The following is a 19,689-nucleotide window of genomic DNA, read 5'->3' on the forward strand; positions in this document are numbered from 1 at the left end:
TTCATGGGCATTTAAATTTGATTTTCTACACATTTACTAGTACTGGTAAGAAACATGTAGAATTTTTGCACACAAGTTATAGTTATACATGTAAAATGATAATTTGTGGTCATTATCCAGTGTAAGAACTACCTACCTGCAGTTGCACCCCATAAAAACTTTATAGTCTTGGCATATTTTAGGATGCCACAAAAGTTACAAATAATGTTTTATTAGATTAAAATTAGTTCCATTCATTTTACTAATAATGCCCGCTTAGACCTCAGCTGTTTTTACAAATTATCTTTTTGTTTTATTCCATCCTGTTATTCCTCCCACCCACCGACCAGGCTGAATGTTTCAGAGTTAAGAAGTCAAAGACGACAGTAGTGACCATAGTGACCATAAAAAGGACAGTTTTTATTCGGGTTAATGTACAGACGTGTGTGACATGGCCTAGCGGTAGCGGTGCAGCTGCAGGGTGTTGCGCCTCTTCCAGGCGGCGCGGCGGGAGCCTCCGATGGTCAGATGGAACTTGTGGCCCTTGCCCAGGCCGCGGCTCTTCTTTCCTGCAGAGGTCAGGCCGCGCATCTCCCTGTGCTTGTGCACGGCCTTTGTGATCCACTGGGTGTCCGGGTTGCGTCTGACGGCCTTGTGGAAGGGGTCGATCAGAATCACCTCGAAGAACTTGTAGGTGGAGTCCTCGCCCACCCAGTAGGAGTTGAGAACTCGCAGCGCTCCACAGTGACGACCAGCGCGCTCCTGAGGGGACAACCACACACCCGTCCAGGAACCAGTTATCAACACAGGAAACTCAGATGCAGAAAGAGCATAGATAAAGCCCAGACCCTGACATGTTCCTGCTTTGCGGCTGATAAATGACACTAACCTGCTGCAGATTAACTTTATATTAAAAGGATGAAATGATGCTTTAGAGATTCCAGAGAACATCCTACCGAGGGCAGTTCTGAGCTGGACGGACTCAAGTCAGTAACGGTTAACCTGACAATCATTTAATACTGTCAACACAAACTGAGAAGCTTAGAAAACCCAAAGCGTTTTGGTTCCAACATGTCACAGAATCAAACTCTGTTTCTTCCAGAAGGGAGGAAATATTTACACCAGAGTGAAATTCTACAAGGATCATGACGGTTGTGCTGCTTTTTGTGTCACTGTATCAGGAATAAGTGTTTAGAGGTCATTACATGTCAACCTGCATCAGATTAAAAAAAAACAACAAAAAAACACAACCCCGCAAAAGCTGATATTTTGCTCAGTTTTAGAGATGCTGCTCATCTTAACCTAAAATGTTTCCTTCAGAGTAGAGGTTGATAAGTCACATCGTTTATCTTTTATTGTGATTAATTTATTATAAGAACTCTGATTTAATTCTGTCACGATAAATTCTAATTTAACAAGAACAAAAATGTCAGTCTTACCGTTTTCTCCAATTGTTCAGTAAAGTATCAATAAATCAAAATATTTTGAAAATGTAAATAAATACAGTTACTGTACAGTTTTAGTGACACAAATCAGACTTCTTCATGTGACTGGTGTCCTAACGAAGCACATTACAGAAGGGAATGTTTTCCAGCAGCAGTGTGTGTGTGTGTGGTTGTTGAATCTGAAGACACTGTGCCAAAGTACTATCAAGTAGTTCTTATTGTCACTTATCACAACAGTACCACAAAATACTGTGATGAAACTTGTAGTCCATATCACCCAGCCTAACCAGTTATGAAACAGACATGTGAAATCATTCAGGAAGATCTTGTATGAACAATCTGTGGGTCAATGGTTTGATTCCCAGCCTGCCAGGGCAGCTGTAGCTACTATACAGTAGCTAACAATCATTGGCATGTGAATGTGACTTTTGAGATCTCAGTTTGACATCAAGGAGCATTATAAATAAGATTATTACTGTTGCCTACCTGTGACCACACACACACACACACAAAAAATCATTCTACTAAAACTGGTTTCCATTTCAGCAACAAGGTTTTATGGTAGAATTAGAAAGTGGCCTGTATCTGGTTTTACAGTTTAAGTAATTCTATTAGTCTAAAGTCATTTAAATGTGACTTAATGTTTATCTTATTGGTTCATTGAGTTTTAACAGTCTAATGCCCTTACCACATCTTTACCTTCTAAAATGTTGTTACATTAAACAAGCTTCAAATAGATGTGAATACATGTACGATGTAGAGCAACAGAGGCAGTGCCACATGCATGGTGCATGGAATGAAACTGCGACAACGGTAAATATGCAAAGAGACACTGCCGCTCTATTCTTGGAATTTGTATATCAATAACTAACCTGTGGATTTAGATCGAATGGTTATGGTGAATCTTTTGTTGCCGTTGCAAATTTCAGCTACACAAACCAACTGGAGATCTTCCAGGCTGAAGTGAGCAGGACGTCCAGTCAGGTTTTAAAGCTAGACATCTACTTCAGTCATCTTTTATAACCTTCATTGTTATGTACTGAACTGTTTAAAAAACAGCAGATTTAATTTCTCCAGGACAGTTTAAATGATCAGTCATGTCTCTACTTCCCATCTGTTGTTCTCGTTGGATAAATTGAACAAATTCCAGTTTGTTTCAATGGTTAGGTCATGTGGTGTACATGGCCCACCATAAATACTTACTTTGAACAATAGACTGCTTTGTAATAAACCAACAGATGAGGTCTAACCCTGTAAGAACCACTGCTGCAATATTACAATATTTCCAATTCAAACTAAAGATGATTTATTTACAAAAGTTGACTTTTCTTGTTTTGTTTTTTTTTTTTATTTAGAGAACTGGACCCCCTACTGTTCAGTCTTCAATTATGTGGATGGGGAATCTGCAGATAAGTCCCACCGCCAGGTCACAGTATACCACACCCTGAAACACATGGACTGAGCAGGATGTTCACTGAACCACAAGGGAGCTAAATGTATTTCCAGTTTATCTTTGGATGATCATTACAATGTTTTTCAACATATGCACCGATTGGAGTTTTCTGGTCGATAACAAATTATTAGAAAGCCTGACCTGCCGATTCAATTTTTTTTCCAAGTCTCAAAAGTTATTAAATATATTGACAAAGTAGCTAAGTTGGACCAGTGGGATAACTAATATTAACCGTTTATGTGCAAACATGTCCCAGTGAGTCCTTAAGATATGTAGATAAGATCCATTTCACATGCAAGAATTGTCCAAAGTTAAGGAAATCAGGGCAAATTTATGTGTGTAGTTATTATTTCTGAGCAATATTTGTACAAAATACCCAAATAATTTTGTACTATATTCAATATTACCTTTACATAAAACTTTACAAAAGCAAAGTAAAAAAATATCTGAACACATTTTCACCTCTACTGTTCAACAAAACCACCTAGCTTGCTGAAATATATTTTTTGTGTGGGTCTTTCAGGGTTAAAGGTCAAATAGCTATAAAGTGTTGAGCCTGGAGTAGTTGTGATGAATAAGAGCTGCTTTTCTCTCGGGCCTCCTCTGGTTAACCCTGAGCTCTAAAACTTGTTTTATCAAATGGAAATTACAGAACTAGACATCTATTTCATGTCGATGTGTCGTTGTAACACGACGCTGAACTGATAGTTGGGACCAGGTTGGTGAAATGCAGCTTGTTCTCATACCTCAGCAGTGGACTGCAAACTGCGGGCGAATTTGAGCTGGTTCACACCATGATGCACCGGCTTGCCGTAGGTCGCTCCCTTAGGGACGGGGCGTTTGCGGCCACCACGGCGCACTCTGACGCGGTAAATGACGTAGCCTGAATGAAAACAGAGAATAGTTAAAGCTAACACCGATGATGAGCGGTCAACATTAAGTCCATGGGGAAGTACCCACCCTGCTTGGCTTTATAGCCCAGCCTGCGAGCCTTGTCAGGCCTGGTGGGTCTGGGGGCCCGATGGAGGTTGGACAGCTGACGGTACTGCCAGCAGCGAACGCGGAGCAGGAAGCGCATCACATCGGACTGCTTCTTGCGCCACAGCTCCTGCATATACCTGTAGGCTCCCATGTTGACTTACCTAAAGGAGAGAAATATTTCAGACAATGTCAACTCAGGACTTTACCGTTAGACATGGCAGCTTAAAGAGTTCCAAACGAATCAGACTGGCTGTAATCTGAAGCCTGGGACTACACATGGCTTCATACAGTCTGATGTCAGATTCCTCACAACATGGTTCATTCTTTTTACACACACCTTAACGCACAAAGTCATACAGACATGGCTTTGTGCTTGTTAGGTACTTCAAATATGATGAAGTATCTAACAAACATCAATAATCGGAATCAATGGATAACTGATCCACGTTCAACTACATGCTACAAATAAAACCGCAGTGTTAGCCGCTTAGCTTAGCGCCACCACCTTTCTCGAGGTTAACATTTAGGACACTGCGCCACAAACTATAACCCATAAAAAGACAACGAAATCAGGGTACAATTAAAATGTTCTGTATTTAAATAAATCTTGCACCTAGCGCTTCAGCAACAAGAATGCTAATGGCTACCAGTATGCACGTCCAACTAAAGACTTTAATCACAGAATTCACAATATTTATCACAAAATAGCCGAGATGTAAAGACAATAACGAACATCCGAATCTATCCCCTAAGTTGGACCAGTAGATGAATCTATATAAACAATGATTTTTGTGGATTGTGTTTGCTTCAGAAGTATAGGATTTCTAGCTTACTTGATGGCGTACCAGCCGGAAAGAGAGAGAGATTTTACCCAGCATGCTTTATGGCAGTACGTTTCCTTTCCGGTGTTCATGGGAAATGTGGTTTTTCAATTATTCACTTTATGTATATATATTTTTTTTATTATTCTTTTTATGCTTTTCTATTTATGAACTACTTTTACTGTTTCGTTTGATTAAATCAAATTACGTCTTCATGATGTACGGGCTAAAATATCTACTTCACAGTACGCGCATGCGCTGTGAGCAAACAGCCAATGTAGCTACAGAATGGATACACCGGATTTTTATTGTGCTTTTACAGACAGTTTCCGGGTTCGTTCACCTTGACAAATTTATTTTATGTGTAGATATCGTGAACAAAAAGTTTATTCGTAGCTCGACTTTTATTGGTGTGTTTATATCACGCAGCAGGAGACGCTAATGCTAAGTTGCTAGCTGGAAACAGAGTACTTGCTAGATGGGAGCTTTTCTGCTTCTTTAAAAGGAAGTTTTTCTCGTGTGAATACAAGTGGAACATGCCAACCAGCCGTGACTGTCAGTAAGGACCCGCTTTATCTTCTCTCAACCCAGGCTCGAAATGGGAAAAGGTTGTAAAGTGGTGGTGTGTGGCCAGGCAGCGGTTGGGAAAACAGCCATTCTGGAGCAGCTGCTGTATGGAAACCACTCTGTGGGTAAGCAGGGTTCTGACTCCCAGGCAACAAGCACTAATTACAGCGACTTTTCCTTTATTTACATGAAATATTGCGTTAAACTTCACTGACCTACTTGAGAATACAGTAACTGACATTTTAACTGAGCACAGCCTGTGTTTGTACAGATTAAAAATCTCATACTGAATAAAATAGACATATCCTTTACTATCCCTCAACGGGGAAATTCAGGTGCGACGCAGCTGGTAGGCAACTATGACGGCGTATTAGGACCTTTGTAGATTTTTTTTAAATAAGGGTACATTTCCGCCAAAAACACGGAAATTTAGAGAATAATCTTAGAAATTTTCTATAAAACATGAAAATTTCTATTTTGAAAAATTGAACATTTAGACTTTTCTTTAAGTCCGATGTTTTCATGTATTTTTTTGTAGAAAATTTCTGAGATTAACCTCACATTTCTGAGTTTTTGTTGGCGTAAATTTACGGGGGTATTTTTCCAATAAAATTTCAGCGATTTTATATGTATATATATATATATATATATATGTTTTTTTTAATTTACTTTTTTATCTGCAGTGGCCCTAATATGCCATAATGTGACAGCATTGCTGTGTTGTTATTGCTGCTGAAAGACTGGCTGTGTCTTCCTGTTGGTGTCCAGGCTCTGAGTCCAGTGAGACGCAGGAGGACGTGTACGTGGCCTCGGTGGAGACCGATCGAGGTGTGAAGGAGCAGCTAAGGCTTTACGACACCAAAGGACTTCAAGACACTCAAGACCTCCCGAAGCACTACTACTCTGTGGCCGACGGCTTTGTGCTGGTTTACAGTGTCGACAGCCTGGAGTCCTTCAAGAAAATTGACTTCCTGAAGAAGGAAATTGACAAGTCCAGAGACAAGAAGGAGGTGATGCTTGTTGGCTGCACTTACACCTCACCTCAAAAATACTTCTGATACGGGGTCAAACCACAGCCAACAGGTCAGAGAGAAAAGTGTGTAGGAGTTTAAAGCAGGGTTAGGTACTACAACAACATCCCAAGCTTTGAACATTTCCTAGAGTTTTGATCAATCCATCATCTGACCAGAGAGAGGATGACCTGCAGAGATAACTCTGGAGGAGCTGCAGAAAGCGATTGCTCTTTAGTTGTGTACGCCAGCAAGAGGAAAGCCATAACCCTGCACATTACCCCGAATACACCATCTGAATGGTAGTGACAGCATCATGCCTTAGGGATTCTTTTCTTCTGCAGGGAGAGGGAAGCTGCTTAGAATTAACAGAAAGATGGATGGAGCTAAAAACAGGTACAATGGAATCATTTAGATTAAAGCGTATTTATTTGTTAGAATGGCCTACTTAAAGTTCAGACTTAAACCAGGGAATCTGTGGCAAGACTGTATCTGTTGTTGCTAACAGATACTCTTCATCCAGTGGAGTGGTGAAGAGAGCTGCTTTGTGAGGCAGAAATTTGAAAACTGCCGTTCTGAGGAGGAGCTGCGCCTCAAAGGCGGGGCTAGGTCCACCCAGGCGTTTTTCACAGGGAACATATGAAAGAATCAAGGCAACACACCAGATGTGTTTTTGATGAGGGAATAAAATTCTAACATGATGTAAAGGTTAAAAAAGTTGATTTTACATAATAGTACGTCTTTAATCAAATTATATTTTGACCAGATAAAATGCATATTTGCGTTATCTCTGGTTTCACTCTGACTAAATGGTAAAATGGCCTGCCATAGAACCACAGAGGTTACTACCCTGCGCTCTTGAAGCCGTAGGAACATCACGCATGTGCTAAGACCTGATCTGAGAGTTACATGTGCTGCTTGCTAGGTTGCTGAGCTTTCTGTGAGCAGTGCTCCACGTAGGCTTACTAAACATGTGTTGTGTTGCCAGGTGACCATCATCGTCCTGGGGAACAAAAGCGACCTGACCGAGCTCCGTCAGGTGGAGCAGGAGGCGGCGCAGCAGTGGGCGCGGGGGGAGAAGGTGAAGCTGTGGGAGGTGAGCGTGACGGAGCGCGGCTCGCTCATTGAGCCCTTCATCCAGCTGACCAGCCGGCTGACGCAGCCTCAGAGCAAGTCGGCCTTCCCTCTGCCTGGACGCAAAAGCAAAGGCACAGCCTCTAATGACATCTGAGAGGCCCCGCCCACCCGGACCCCCAACTCAACCAGTTTACACTCCTCTGCAGTGTTAACCATCTTGCATACAGGCTTGATTCTTTGATTCTTAAACATGGCAGCATGTGGTTGGTCAGGTGGAGCAGCTTCCTGTCCCACTAAGGTTGCTGTAATAGAAATCATAGTGCAATATGTGAACTGATATTAGTGAGTAGATTTCTGATTAATATTCATGTCTGCAGCTAATTAATTTCCTCCTGCTGTTGATGGCGTGAGGCTGAGGTTGAGACTGATCCAGTTTGAGCTTTGAGCATCCAAATCCCTAAAAGGGACTCTGCTGCCCCCTGCTGGATGATCCAGAGTTGCTGCTATCAGTAGAGCTGGTAACTGTAGAGATGGCTGGACTGAGAGGCCTGACCCTGGTTTAGACGTGTGAGCGGTTGCTTGCAAGGCGGCGTGTTTTAAAGGTTGTGATCAGAATATTGCTGAACCAGGCGACACACAACTGGAGGCCAATCCCAGTTCAGCCTGGGCTGGTGTGATGACACTTAAATGACTTAAAAGCAAAATGTAGCTGTTTTTAAACCTGGACTGCACTGATAGTGATGTTAACTCGAGTTTCATTATTTTGATTGTAAGATAAATTAAAAGCAGCTGGTAATTGTCAGTGTTCATTCAGCAGGTTAGTATTGTTTCTATAGGCTAACATGCTGTTAGTCAGGCTGTCTGACCAGTTGTAGGTCTCAGTGTTGCCTCCACAAGAGGGACGGGTACAACAGAGTATTAGTACCAGACTAAAAAAATTGGTTATTTTTTTCAATTACAAGAGTAAAGTCATTTTGTGATGGAATATTGCCAGAAGAAAGTGGTAAAATAACTAGAAAATGTTGTTTAAATAAGAGAAAGCTATGATAAAATGATCAAGACCTCATGCGAGCGACTCGTCTAGTCTGTGAGGATTTTCTTCAAAATAGTCAGTTTGTACAAGTCCTGCTACTGATGATATTTGGATGCTGATGTGTTTAAAAGATGAAGGATGTCCCATTTGGAGAATGGAGACCAAAGTATAACTTCACAAGATGCTCAGCATTCTTGAATTCATTTTTTGTGTTTGTGTTCTCATAAAATTACAACAGTCTCCGAATATCACAACTTTATTCTCGTATTAGATTTTTTTCATATCTTTGACTTTATTCTCATGACTTTTTTGTCGTACTTTATTCTTGCATTACTTAGACTTCACTGATGTACGACTTTTTTCTTGCAATATTACAATTTTATTCTTGTAAACGTATTTATTTTTTCTTAGCCTGGCTCTAATCCTCTGTCTATGACAGGTACTGCTATTTGCAAACAAACATGTGTTTCTTTTTAGTTAGCTGCTGTTAGCTAACTAGTCAGCAACCTGCAGGCACATGTGGGCTGAGGCGGTCCTGCTCTGCCCTATTTTTCTCTTAAATAAAGGAAATAATAAAGAAGAAATGGTTCTGGGACTTCAAGGACAGTTTGAGGGCAGATTGTAGAGGTTTTATAACTTTTGATACGGGGAACCAGTCCCTTCAAGAGCCCTGTTATTCAGAGACATGTTTCATGGGAAGGCTAGGAGTTTAATAGACTCATCAGTGGAAGAAAGAATGATTTAGATTGAGTAGATGAGCTGCAGAAAGTTCATCATTGATAACAAAAGTGATATTCCTCTGGTAGGACTCAGCTCTCAGTCCGGTTCATGTCCACCAATCACAGCCTGGCAGCAATAACCTTCCTGCTACTCCCTTTACTCTATGAATGGTTGCTCTGTGTGTGTGTGTGTGTGTGTGTGTGTGTGTATGTGTTTTGACCAGGCTGCTTACTTCTGTTAGACTTCAATGTAGAAATAATCAGTGTTTAGATGAAATATTTATTTTTTAACTAATTTATATTTGTCACTTTAATGAGCCACATTCCCTGATGTGAGGATGGCGTCGGGGTGAATGAGCCGTGTTAGCGTGTTAGCATTGAACGTGCTGCTAGAGCACAGAGTGGGCTAATGATGCTCTCTGTACCGGATCACAATAAAGAGACGATCGCACCCGACTTCTTGGTTTTGTTTAATTCTTTCACAGGGAGAAACAGAACAGTCCGAACACAAATCACAACCAACATCCATCCACACCTAAACATGTCTACATGAGTGAATCAACTTCATGTTCTGGAGGAGAAGCAAACACCAAACATCTGACTGGTAGTCATGGCGACTCCAGGAAGCAGCCATCCTGGAGCTCAGGCTACAACATGGGGTTACAGTTGGGCTGCAGACAATTTAAAATACAATAAACAAGTTAAGACTTTAGCTGCAAGGTAAAAATCCCCCCACCCCAAATATACACACACACACCTTTGCTACAAATCAACCCCCCCCCGCCCGCCCAACCCCCCAGTTGTCCCAGCAGCGGCCGCTCTGCTGATCATGTGGCGTAGCGTTTGGTCCACTGTTTGGCTATCCTGTCGTGTTCTGGTCTGTTTGTGGTGTACTGTGTGGCGATGCTTCCCACCAGGGGGTCCGCTGTCAAAACACAAGCACAACATCAGTGTGGACCAGTGATGGGGGGAACCACTGAATGTCATCAGAGAAAGTGTTGAGTGCTATAGATCTCTCACCAGGGTTGCAGTCGGTGAGCAGGGAGCAGATGGACAGCAGGACCTTGGAGATGGTGAGGGCAGGACTCCAGTTGTCCTTCAGGATGTCCAGGCAGATCACACCCTGGCTGTTGATGTTGCAGTGGTAGATCCTGGTGCGGAACGTCACCTGATGACACACACAACGCCCCCGTGAGAAACCGTGAAACTCCACAGAAACAAACCACCTGTTTGGTTCTGTTCCACCTCAGAACCGGATCAGAGTCCGAACCAGTCTGATCCGACAGACTGGACTGTCATGACCAAGTCCTACAAGGTAATTGCCACAATTTCACATTTTGAAAGTTTTTTTCTAAGGATGAAGTGTGCCCTCTGGTGGAAAACCCGAACATTACACATCTAAAATAAATGCAGCTTATGGGCTCTATGAAATTCTTCTACCCACTATGGCATATTAGGGGCAATGTAAATAGAAAAATACATTTAATTCAGCCAAAAAAATTAAAAAGTTAAACATTTTCAAGAATTTTTTTTTTTGAGAATGTATCGTCCAGCAAAATATGCCAACATGACATGCCTCCATCCATGTTTCCAGTTTTAATAGTTTTCAAAATTGGTCTGATGTAATCTAATTTTAAATTTTATCTTTTCACCAGCTACGAGGGCTAATCTTCATAACTAATAGAAATCAATTTGTAATCTTTATAATGGTTCTGGTGAATTTTGTGAACTAAACAGACCTTTCAGTAATATTCTGATCTAGTGAATGTGTGTGTGTAGAATCCTTACCTTGGGGGGCTTGAAGGGGTAGTCTGGTGTGAAGGCGATGTCCAGGAAGAACACTCCTCCCTCATACACGGAGCCCGGGGGGCCCAGGATGGTGGACCGCCACTCATAGATGTTGTCTCCTTTAGGGCCGGCACTGTCGAGACACACACACACACACACGCACACACACACACACACACACACACACAACCGGTCCTGATTGGCTTCAGTTCACACAAGGTCAGAGGGCAAACCTTCCATCAGAGTCCAACAACCTGGAAATGTAACTGAAGCTATGTTTCTGTACTTTAACTGGGTTTATTAGAAGTTTCTAGAACGGATGCTGCAGCATTGATCAATATCTGAACTGATTGCCATTCCTGCTTCTATGCAGGAACCTGATATAATCTGTTGGCATTAGAATTTATTAAAGCTTCCCTAAAGGCTAAATCAAATGCTTCTAGAGCCACAAACCTTTGAAAAAAAAGAAACATCCTCTAATTTTTGACATATGTTTACTACAGTAAAGGAAATCTGTTGGAATTTTTAAACTGCATCTTCAATATTCCCATTTTAATATTTTAAGATAAAGAAAAACTAAACTCTTTTAAAAAGATGACGATTACATTTTCTGATATTTGCACAGTTTCAAAAATTAACAAATTAAACCAGCCAAATCAAGTTGACCAATATTGAGAATCTTTGACCCAATCAGAGTTTAGTATTATCATTTCCATCCGTCTGATCTGAGCTGCTCCGTTCAGCAGCACATCGCTGTGAGGAAACACTGTCACTATCGCTGCCATCAGAGGGACCGCCTCTTAGTGCACAGACTGCTGCAGGAGCAGTCACAAAAAACTGAATGCTTAAAGGAGAAGCAACTCTACCCAGGGTTTAACCTTTGAACCTGAATGAACACACAGGAGCTCATTGTTTACAGCTTAGAGCAGGTTTTGCATAACTTCATTCACTCATGTGTTCCCACACACACACGCTGACATTTGGTTCTGAAGTGCCTCACACTGAGCAGACACATCTGAACACACTGCAGCAATTAACTTCTTCATCTCTTCAGCACCAGATCAGATAGAGTCATCAGCGCCCCCTGGCTACAGGTCAGAAACAGCCTGGGGCTCTGGGTGGGCCCCTACCTGCAGCTTGTTAGGAGGAAGATGGCATGATGGAAGGATATTTGTCTCCTGAAGGAAAGGCTGACTGCAGTAGAAGGTCAGCAGAGTAACATTAGGAGCATGAAGTCTGTAATAGTTTTGGTCAGATTTGCAGCCACGTCAGCATAAACCAGGTTAATGTTGCGTTCTATTTCTGCCCGCATGTGCTCCAGCTCCTCTTCACACCTCCAACCTGCTTTTGTTACTGGGCCTGCAGGCAGGAACTGCTTGGATGTCTGCAGCGTTCACGTCTCAAAACATTGATCAGGAAAGTTTCCATCCAAATGTCTGAGAGCTGCTGGAGGGAAGAAAGGTTTCAAATCAGACTGAACACATTCCCATCCAGCCCCATTTACCCTGACACCAACAAAGAAAATCCAGTGTATGTCATCTACTTTCAGTATGACTGATTCTGTGGATGCACAACAAGGAGAGTCCGTCTGACATACAAATATTTTAAAATATCTTTTTTGAGCTTCACGTCATCTTATATGTTACTCCCTCATCAAAAACATACCTGGAGTGTTGCCTTGATTCTTTCATGCATATTTGAGGAATCTTTAAGTCTCCATGGCAACCATTCAGCTGTACAAAACGCCTGGGAGGACCTAGCCTCGCCTTCATGACACAGCTCTTCCTCTGAGCTGCAGCTTCTAAACTTCTGAGCTTCTGCCTCACAGAGCAGTGAATCCACATCCTGAACCTTAATCAGGTTAAAGGTCAGGATGGGCTAAAGTTTAGGATTGGAGGAAACCCTGTCAGAGGCAGCAGGAGTCCTAGGACTGAGGTCAAAGTTCACCTTCCAGGTGGGCAGATTTGAGACTGAACCGGTCTGCAGATTCACATTTCTCCACATCAGTTCTACACAAGCTGAAAGCGCTGAGCTCTTCCCATCTTGATGTTAGGAGATTTTAGCTGTAGATGTGTTCTTCATTACCAATGGTCAATCATTCACTAAAGAAATGCTGTTATTACATTTTAGGAAATACGTCCTTATTTGAAAAGGAATTGAATTATTTTTTATTTGCATTATCTTATGCATTTCTAATATTGTATAAGATTAGGCGGTTCAATGAAATATCTTAAGAATGCAGCAATTTATTTTATACAAATATTTGATTGTCAGAATAATCAATAGATTGATTACTAAAATAATCATTATCTGTAGCCCTAACCTAATGCTTTTTATTTGACTAACTACACATTCAACTGAAATCAGTTTGTCAGCCATGTTGGATGGGTGGAGTTTCCCATCATGCTGGCAGATTCTGGTTATATTATTATTCCAGTTGGTAATTGAACATTCTGATCTATGATCTGCTTCCATGTGTTTTTGTTGGAGAATCACCTGGAAACCTGTTTGGGGTTCTCAACATGTGGTTCAGGGGGTTTTCTGCTGCTGTAGAGCATAGAAATAAAAACACAGATAAAAAGTCAAACAGATGAACTTTGAACTGGAAGTGGGCGATATGGACTTAAAGTTTTATTATGATATTGTGTGGAACTAGTCTGTAACACTTGGAATTGTAATTTATTGTGACAAGGTTGAATCAAAATCAACTTATTGCGAAATTTATGGCAATAAGTGATACATGGTACGATAAATGCCCAGTCCTGCTGTGAACCCAACCAGCTGTACCGAACAGAACCTGGTCCTGCAGACTGGTTCTGTGCTCACAATCTGTTAGCCACACTGAAGTCACTTTTGCAGTTTTAAAAAAAAAAAGAAGTTTCCACTATTCTTTTCCTCCAAACTCCAAATAAAAAAAATACATAAGCTGTGAAAAATGTTCAGGTCTATGATTACATTTGTAAGGAAGTGTAACAACTATAAATATACTCACACATTCATGTTTTCAACAGCCACCAGTTCAACACACCTGTAACATGTTCCCTTCATGTCTGACCCAGCTGCAGCTGCTGCTTCACTGACTCAGTCTTTCCACAAGCAGCTGCCAACGTGCTGAGCCAGCCGGGCCGAGTGGCGCAGGTTCTGCTGCAGCGGGTGTCCCCAGAACCGCATTACCCCACCATGACACAGACACACAGCAGACACTAGCAGCGCTGCTGCAGCACTAGATACACCTCAACCTAGTGACAGGAACTTTCACCTTTTAAATGGTGTGGAGGCGTGCGTGTGTGTGTGTGTGTGCAGCTCAAAGCTCAGCTGCTTGTTGAGGTAACAGGGCCAGCCACTTCCTCTACAGAGAAGAAACTTTTCGGAAACCTCAGGGCTCCGACAACACAGCCTGTAGCACACCGCCCTGCTCATCAGCTACTGGCCTGCTGCACTTTGCAATGACGATGTCAAACTGTTATATATGCCAGTTCTGGCTTTATTGATTTAGGGGTTATCTCATGCTTTCCACAGTTTAAGACTGAACAGATCCCAGGATGTTTGGGGGACAGTTAGGAGAATGGTAAAAGAAAGGGAGACTGCACTGGAACAACAGGGGAAAACTAGTAGGATCAGGGCCGTGCGTTCACACCAGCCCTGTTCAGTCCACTGTAATCCAGTTAGTTTGCCTAGAAAGTCCAGTTGGTTTGGGGAGCTGTGAATGTGTAATTGAACTCTGACACGGACTAAAAAAAGTGAGTCCATCTACAAACCTCGGTCTGGGTTTGGTCGAAGTGAACTCTGGTACGGTTTGAATGCAAAGGTGAACACCAAGTGGACAGGAGACCGCTCCAAAAGCGGGAAGCGGACTGCAGCGCAGGGTATTCTGGGTAAATACAGCCAAAACAAACGTGAGTCTAGCGTTAGCGGCAGAAATGACCCTTATGTTTTTATCAAAAACAAAAGAGAAATCCTAAAATCTGACTCTATATTCGTTTACACTGCATGAAGGAAGTCAGAGTCTTCTTCAGAGGTTTTCGTGTCGTTTCCGTCAATGCTTCTTGGTGCAGGAGGTTTATAGTTGTTAAGTGTACATTCAGCCGTCTGTACGTCAGAATATGAGTCAGAGTTGTTACAGTGATACCTAAATCCACTAAGTGTCTTCTAAAAGCTCCTGAAGGCTCTCAGAGATCTAACTGCTGGTCTTTAAGCCGTTAGCTCACCTTCCAGGTCTAGACAGGACAACCTCAAGTTCACACACCGGTTATTTAGAGCCGACATTCACCGACAGACCTGTCATTACATCCGACCGGGAAATAAAAGGCATGACCAGAACATGACCCATCCCTGTGCCCTAGACCTGGAGATGCACAGATCGTAGAGAGGAGCGGATCCCTGAGTAGAACAGACTGATTACTGCTTTTATTTTCAGGTGTAAAAAGCTGTTTGGGAGGAACTGGTCTTTGCAGAATGAGACACTGCCCTCACCACCTGACATCTACTCTCCCTCTGCTGGTTGTGTGTGTTAAAGCCATGGGTCAGCCTCAAAGAGAACACACACTGAAGCATGCAGAACCTATCTAGATCCACGCTGTTCCTCTGAAGGCGGTTAGTGATCGAATGCTGGTTCTTTAATGATTCATGGTCTTCAGACCTTTGCGGAGGTAGAGAACATCAGTTTCACATGCTAGCATCGGCCCATTGCTAATCACCCAAAAATCAGGAAATCGGGATTCGTTTATCAGTGCACCCCTAATTCAGATTATTCATACAGCACCATGTCACAACACACAGATCCAGTTCTGATCCAGTCATATACTGTAGATTTGGTCAATTCAACTCACAATCTGCAAAAGTAACAAAATCAGTTGATGGTATAAAGCTAATAGGAAGGAAGAGCTTCCTGTCTCACACCCTTAATATTTAACACCTTCTTATTACACATGTAGAGGTGATTCCTGTTAATGTTTACCAACTCCAAACAGATGAGACTGAAATACTATCTCTCACCTGCAGTTCGGAGGAGGATCCAGTGTAATGTCAGCCAGTTCCTTTTGAATTCTGCAAAGGACAATGAAAAAAAAGCAAACAATAAAATATTAAATTTCACATCTTTTAATCAAACAGTCACTCTGAATTAAGACTAATGGAGCCAGAGTACAAAGTCCAATCATCTAAAGCTGGAGGAAAACCACTACCTTGTTTTGTGATGAGACAAGGCAGGACTAAAGGAGAGGGTTCACCTTTTAGCACTGGTAGACAGAAGCTTGGAGGTCTTGCTCATGCTGACTTTGCTCTCTCGCTTCTTTGAGGGGTTTACTTCCTGCTGCTGCTGCTGATGATGAATGGAAGATGAAGAGGAGGAAGAGCTTGTGCTGGCACGGGAATCTTCATCCGACATACCGAGCCTTGGGGGCCAGCAGGAACACAGAGTAAAGCTTTCATGTTTCCATGTAAAACCATCTGTCGACAAGTCAAAGGAATAAACGGACTGGAGCCTCGTTTATACACTTAGAGCTCCCTTCTGTAATAGTTCACACAACAAATATACCTCGATATGTATTAATACAGACTGTGGTAATTGTATTAGCACTACTGAAGAGGCCACGAGCCACATTCCGAAGAGTATTGGCCAATCATAGCCAAGAAAAATAAACGCTACCAGACTGGCTGCTAGCGTGTCCAATAGAATTACACAGAGGTAGCTTAGCTTCCCAAGCTTTTTTTTTCTTTAAATATTTCAGATTGCTTTATGAAAAATTAACAGATAGGCAGGTTTTCCATGAATAATTTATAGTTGCATTCCAAAAATCTGAGAACTGGAAAAACGCAGGGAGTTGGGTTCCAAATTTCACACCCACAAATTTCACAGGTTGCTTGGTTGGAGGAGGGCAGATGATTGTCGCCGCACTGCACAAGTTCTACAGGAAAGGAATGCAGGGGGAGCGGCATCGCCTCTGTGTGTTGGGCCCTTAGAACTGCAGTTTGTAACTATGATATGATATGATTTTTGCGTGTTTTTTAAAACTGTCACAAAGTTGTGACAGTTTAATATAAGACAGAAAAACTGAAAAGATTGAGCTCCTCTGCCTTCTCTTTGTGCCGACAACTGCAGAAATACAAAATCAACCAATCAGAGCCAGGAGGAGGGTCTTGGCAATGTCAATCACCCTTGTGTACATGTTGCTCACACCATCCTCCTTGCTCTCTGCTACACTACAGCTAGTTCCCCACAGCATGGTCACCAATGATGGCAGATGAACAGTTTACCTGGAACGGTAAGCTGTTTCTCCGCCATTAGCACATTTTTCCATTTAGCAGTGTGACAGGAGCTTGATTGACAGAACTCCTAGCTCTGATTGGCTGTTCTGACTGAATACTGTATTTCTGCAGATGGCAGTAGGACCACAGGGAGGAACTCAATCTTTTCTCAGATTATCTCTCATATTATATTGTCACAACATAGTGATAGTTTTAACAAATATGCAAACTCATGTTTCTTCTAAAAGTTACATACTGCAGCTTTTAAATGGTAAACACTGGTATTCCCACATTTAAATCCTTATTTTCACTCAGACTTAGAGAGCCACCGAGAAGTGATGTACACAATTCATGCAAAGCATTATGGGTTATCGGAATAAGGTGGATAGCAACAGGTTGTACAATACGGAGTGTGTGACAGTAAGTAAGTTGAAGTTAAGACTCATCATCACTGTGGCCATCAGTAGATTTAGAAGCTCGGCAGCCATATTGGACTTCAAGGTCTGGGTTGGTGAGAAACCTCACACTTCAAGTCGCGCTTCAGTTGGGTTTTGGTCATTGAATGCACCATCAGGTCTGTGGGGGCTTTAAGTTCCCAGTCAGTTCTGGTTCCGCTGCGCAGACCAGCTGCTCTGGTTTGAGTGTAGCCAGTCCTGCCTGGTTCTCCTGCACACGCGGTTTACATTATCTTTGCGGGAGGTCAGCTGGGAACCTGACTGGGCCGCTTCCACAGCCAGGAATGGACCGAACGGGAACAGCCAACTGGACCCACCGGTTCCCACGTCCTGAACGCCTTCTCGCACGTTCTCCTTCCACATGAACCCCAGCTAACGCTCGCAGCCCAGCGCTGGTATTTTCAGCCTTGACGGTTTGCGACAAAGGGGACCTTTCGGTGGAGCTGTTCGGTGTTTGGGCCTGGTGGTTCTGGTCGACACCACGGAGGGATACACGGCCGCACATCAGCCCTCCGCTGCCTGCTGAGAGGAGCAGGTCGAGGCGGAGGAAAGGAGAGCTCGATAGGGCGACGTCGCCTTTAAACTCTCACTTGTGGTGGTTCGGGAAGTCGTTCCGGTCCAATTAGACAGCCTTTAACATCTCCGACCCTCACTACGACACACAAACCAAACAAACCGTGCGGAAATAAATACGTTTGAACGGCAACAGCCGTCGACTTGCAGCTGATCTGAGTGCAGGCAGCCAGCCACAGGATGGACCGGTTCCGAACCGTCCGCCGCCGCGAACACGGACATGTTTACAGCCAGAATATGGTCAAAAGGTCCAGCATCTCACAACACCAGCAATATTAATATATGGCTTTAGATACCTTTCTTTGTGTGTGCCTCCGCCGCCTGGACGCACCACTGTCAGAATACTTTAATGAGAAGACGGGAAACTTCCGGTCAACTTCTGACAAATAAAAGCATGACGCCATGATCCAATCATCTGTGGATCTGATTCAGAATCACAATGAGGGTCCAGAACCGAATATCTGCGGCACTTCGCAGAGAACAGCAACAGAAAGGTAGAGTTTTCTAAAAAAATAAAAGATTGAAAGTTCTGCCTACTTTCCTACAGTAACAGAAGCATGGTGTGCTACAGTGTTTTCTGTACGGAAGGCCAAAAGGGCCACAATTCAAGAAATAAGTCAGAATTAAACACTTAACTCTGCTGATAATTTACATAAAACTGGAAATAAATACATCAAGTGCATTTTATCTTTACATGTTTTAAATGCTTCTACTCTATTACAGCTATTATGAAAATAATCTTCAGGATTTATTTATGTATTATTGTACACTGAATAGATCCTCAAAACTGATTTGCTCAGTTGTAGCCTTAGATAAATAGAAGATTTTTGCTGTGAAAAAGCTCTGTGTTGTGTGAAGTCTGGCTGCCCAGAGCTCCATGGGTTGCTGCCCTTGTCAAGGTCAAAGTTCAACCAAAATGCTGAGCATTGGAGCTGTGACAGATTCAGTCAAAGAGACAGGATATGTATCAAATCACTCCAGGCTGAGCAGAAACACCACACAGCTCTCTGAATCACTGGATCTTCATCATTTTCTGCTCCGTTCTTTTTCTCAGCACACAATTTATTTAAAAATTATTTATTTGGTAGTGTTTGCAGTTTAGCTCCACAGCAAACGGTGTGGAAACCCCACTAGCCCAGAGGAGGGATGCTGAGGCTCACTGCGCACACTGATCTGCACATACATTAGCTACAGTCCTCCAAACTTCATGAGACTTCAAGTAAGGCTGTCTTGTCCAACACCACTATCTGACCTCACTGTTACATTTTTGAATGGGTTGTTAGTTTTTTTAAAAAAATAAAGAACTTCCTAAACCTTGTGGAGAAACCTCTCAGAGGAGTTGAAGCTGTTAGAACTGCTAGGGGGTTGACAGGCATCAATTTAATGCCTATAGATGAAGATTAGGATGAAACTTGACATATATGTGAAGATTAATAAGCAAAAATATTTGGCATTAGTGAAGCTTTCAAACAATAAATTAGATTGATTAGAACGTGCAGAAGAGGTGAATTTGTCAGCCTATCCATTTGGCCCATAGTTGTG

The 19,689-nt window shown here is 42.5% G+C and overlaps 3 protein-coding genes across 6 annotated transcripts; 1 reads left to right on the top strand and 2 right to left on the bottom strand.

Moving 5' to 3' along the window:
* Positions 1 to 375: 375 nt before the first annotated feature.
* rpl15 (ribosomal protein L15) lies at positions 376 to 4,785 on the bottom strand. The gene is made up of 4 exons (XM_032580644.1): positions 4,692 to 4,785; positions 3,838 to 4,019; positions 3,624 to 3,760; positions 376 to 741 (listed from the first exon to the last, which is right to left on the bottom strand). The coding sequence occupies exons 2-4, from the start codon at positions 4,007 to 4,009 to the stop codon at positions 436 to 438; spliced, it is 615 nt and encodes a 204-aa protein (XP_032436535.1). The 5' UTR covers positions 4,010 to 4,019; positions 4,692 to 4,785; the 3' UTR covers positions 376 to 435.
* Positions 4,786 to 4,918: 133 nt separating this feature from the next.
* nkiras1 (NFKB inhibitor interacting Ras-like 1) lies at positions 4,919 to 9,538 on the top strand. Its single transcript, XM_032580649.1, has 3 exons — positions 4,919 to 5,371; positions 6,015 to 6,256; positions 7,245 to 9,538. The coding sequence occupies exons 1-3, from the start codon at positions 5,278 to 5,280 to the stop codon at positions 7,485 to 7,487; spliced, it is 579 nt and encodes a 192-aa protein (XP_032436540.1). The 5' UTR covers positions 4,919 to 5,277; the 3' UTR covers positions 7,488 to 9,538.
* Positions 9,539 to 9,542: 4 nt separating this feature from the next.
* Positions 9,543 to 18,567, bottom strand: ube2e1 (ubiquitin-conjugating enzyme E2E 1). Of its 4 annotated transcripts, XM_032580648.1 has the most exons (8): positions 18,444 to 18,490; positions 18,165 to 18,226; positions 16,102 to 16,266; positions 15,869 to 15,919; positions 10,874 to 11,006; positions 10,106 to 10,253; positions 9,843 to 10,010; positions 9,543 to 9,756 (listed from the first exon to the last, which is right to left on the bottom strand). In XM_032580648.1, exons 3-7 carry the CDS (start codon positions 16,257 to 16,259, stop codon positions 9,913 to 9,915), a joined length of 588 nt encoding a protein of 195 aa, XP_032436539.1. In that variant the 5' UTR covers positions 16,260 to 16,266; positions 18,165 to 18,226; positions 18,444 to 18,490; the 3' UTR covers positions 9,543 to 9,756; positions 9,843 to 9,912. The 4 variants fall into 4 exon arrangements, with proteins under 4 accessions (XP_032436539.1, XP_032436537.1, XP_032436536.1 ...); XM_032580646.1 differs by lacking the exon at positions 18,165 to 18,226 and having other exon boundaries at positions 18,444 to 18,567; XM_032580645.1 differs by lacking the exon at positions 18,165 to 18,226 and having other exon boundaries at positions 16,102 to 16,275; positions 18,444 to 18,547.
* Positions 18,568 to 19,689: the final 1,122 nt, after the last annotated feature.

The sequence above is a fragment of the Xiphophorus hellerii genome, chromosome 13, assembly GCF_003331165.1.
Source record: "Xiphophorus hellerii strain 12219 chromosome 13, Xiphophorus_hellerii-4.1, whole genome shotgun sequence".
Lineage (NCBI taxonomy): Eukaryota > Metazoa > Chordata > Actinopteri > Cyprinodontiformes > Poeciliidae > Xiphophorus > Xiphophorus hellerii.

Coding starts and splice junctions, on each gene's coding strand:
- nkiras1 (XM_032580649.1), top strand. CDS start 5,278: ATGGGAAAAGGTTGTAAAGTGGTGGTGTGTGGCCAGGCAGCGGTTGGG. Junction 5,372..6,014: donor GTATGGAAACCACTCTGTGG/GTAAGCAGGGTT, acceptor GTTGGTGTCCAG/GCTCTGAGTCCAGTGAGACG. Junction 6,257..7,244: donor AGTCCAGAGACAAGAAGGAG/GTGATGCTTGTT, acceptor TTGTGTTGCCAG/GTGACCATCATCGTCCTGGG.
- ube2e1 (XM_032580646.1), bottom strand. CDS start 16,259: ATGTCGGATGAAGATTCCCGTGCCAGCACAAGCTCTTCCTCCTCTTCA. Junction 15,920..16,101: donor CTGTCTACCAGTGCTAAAAG/GTGAACCCTCTC, acceptor TGTCCTTTGCAG/AATTCAAAAGGAACTGGCTG. Junction 10,011..10,105: donor GCTCACCGACTGCAACCCTG/GTGAGAGATCTA, acceptor GTGTTTTGACAG/CGGACCCCCTGGTGGGAAGC.
- rpl15 (XM_032580644.1), bottom strand. CDS start 4,009: ATGGGAGCCTACAGGTATATGCAGGAGCTGTGGCGCAAGAAGCAGTCC. Junction 3,761..3,837: donor GGGCTATAAAGCCAAGCAGG/GTGGGTACTTCC, acceptor GTTTTCATTCAG/GCTACGTCATTTACCGCGTC. Junction 742..3,623: donor GTTTGCAGTCCACTGCTGAG/GTATGAGAACAA, acceptor TTGTCCCCTCAG/GAGCGCGCTGGTCGTCACTG.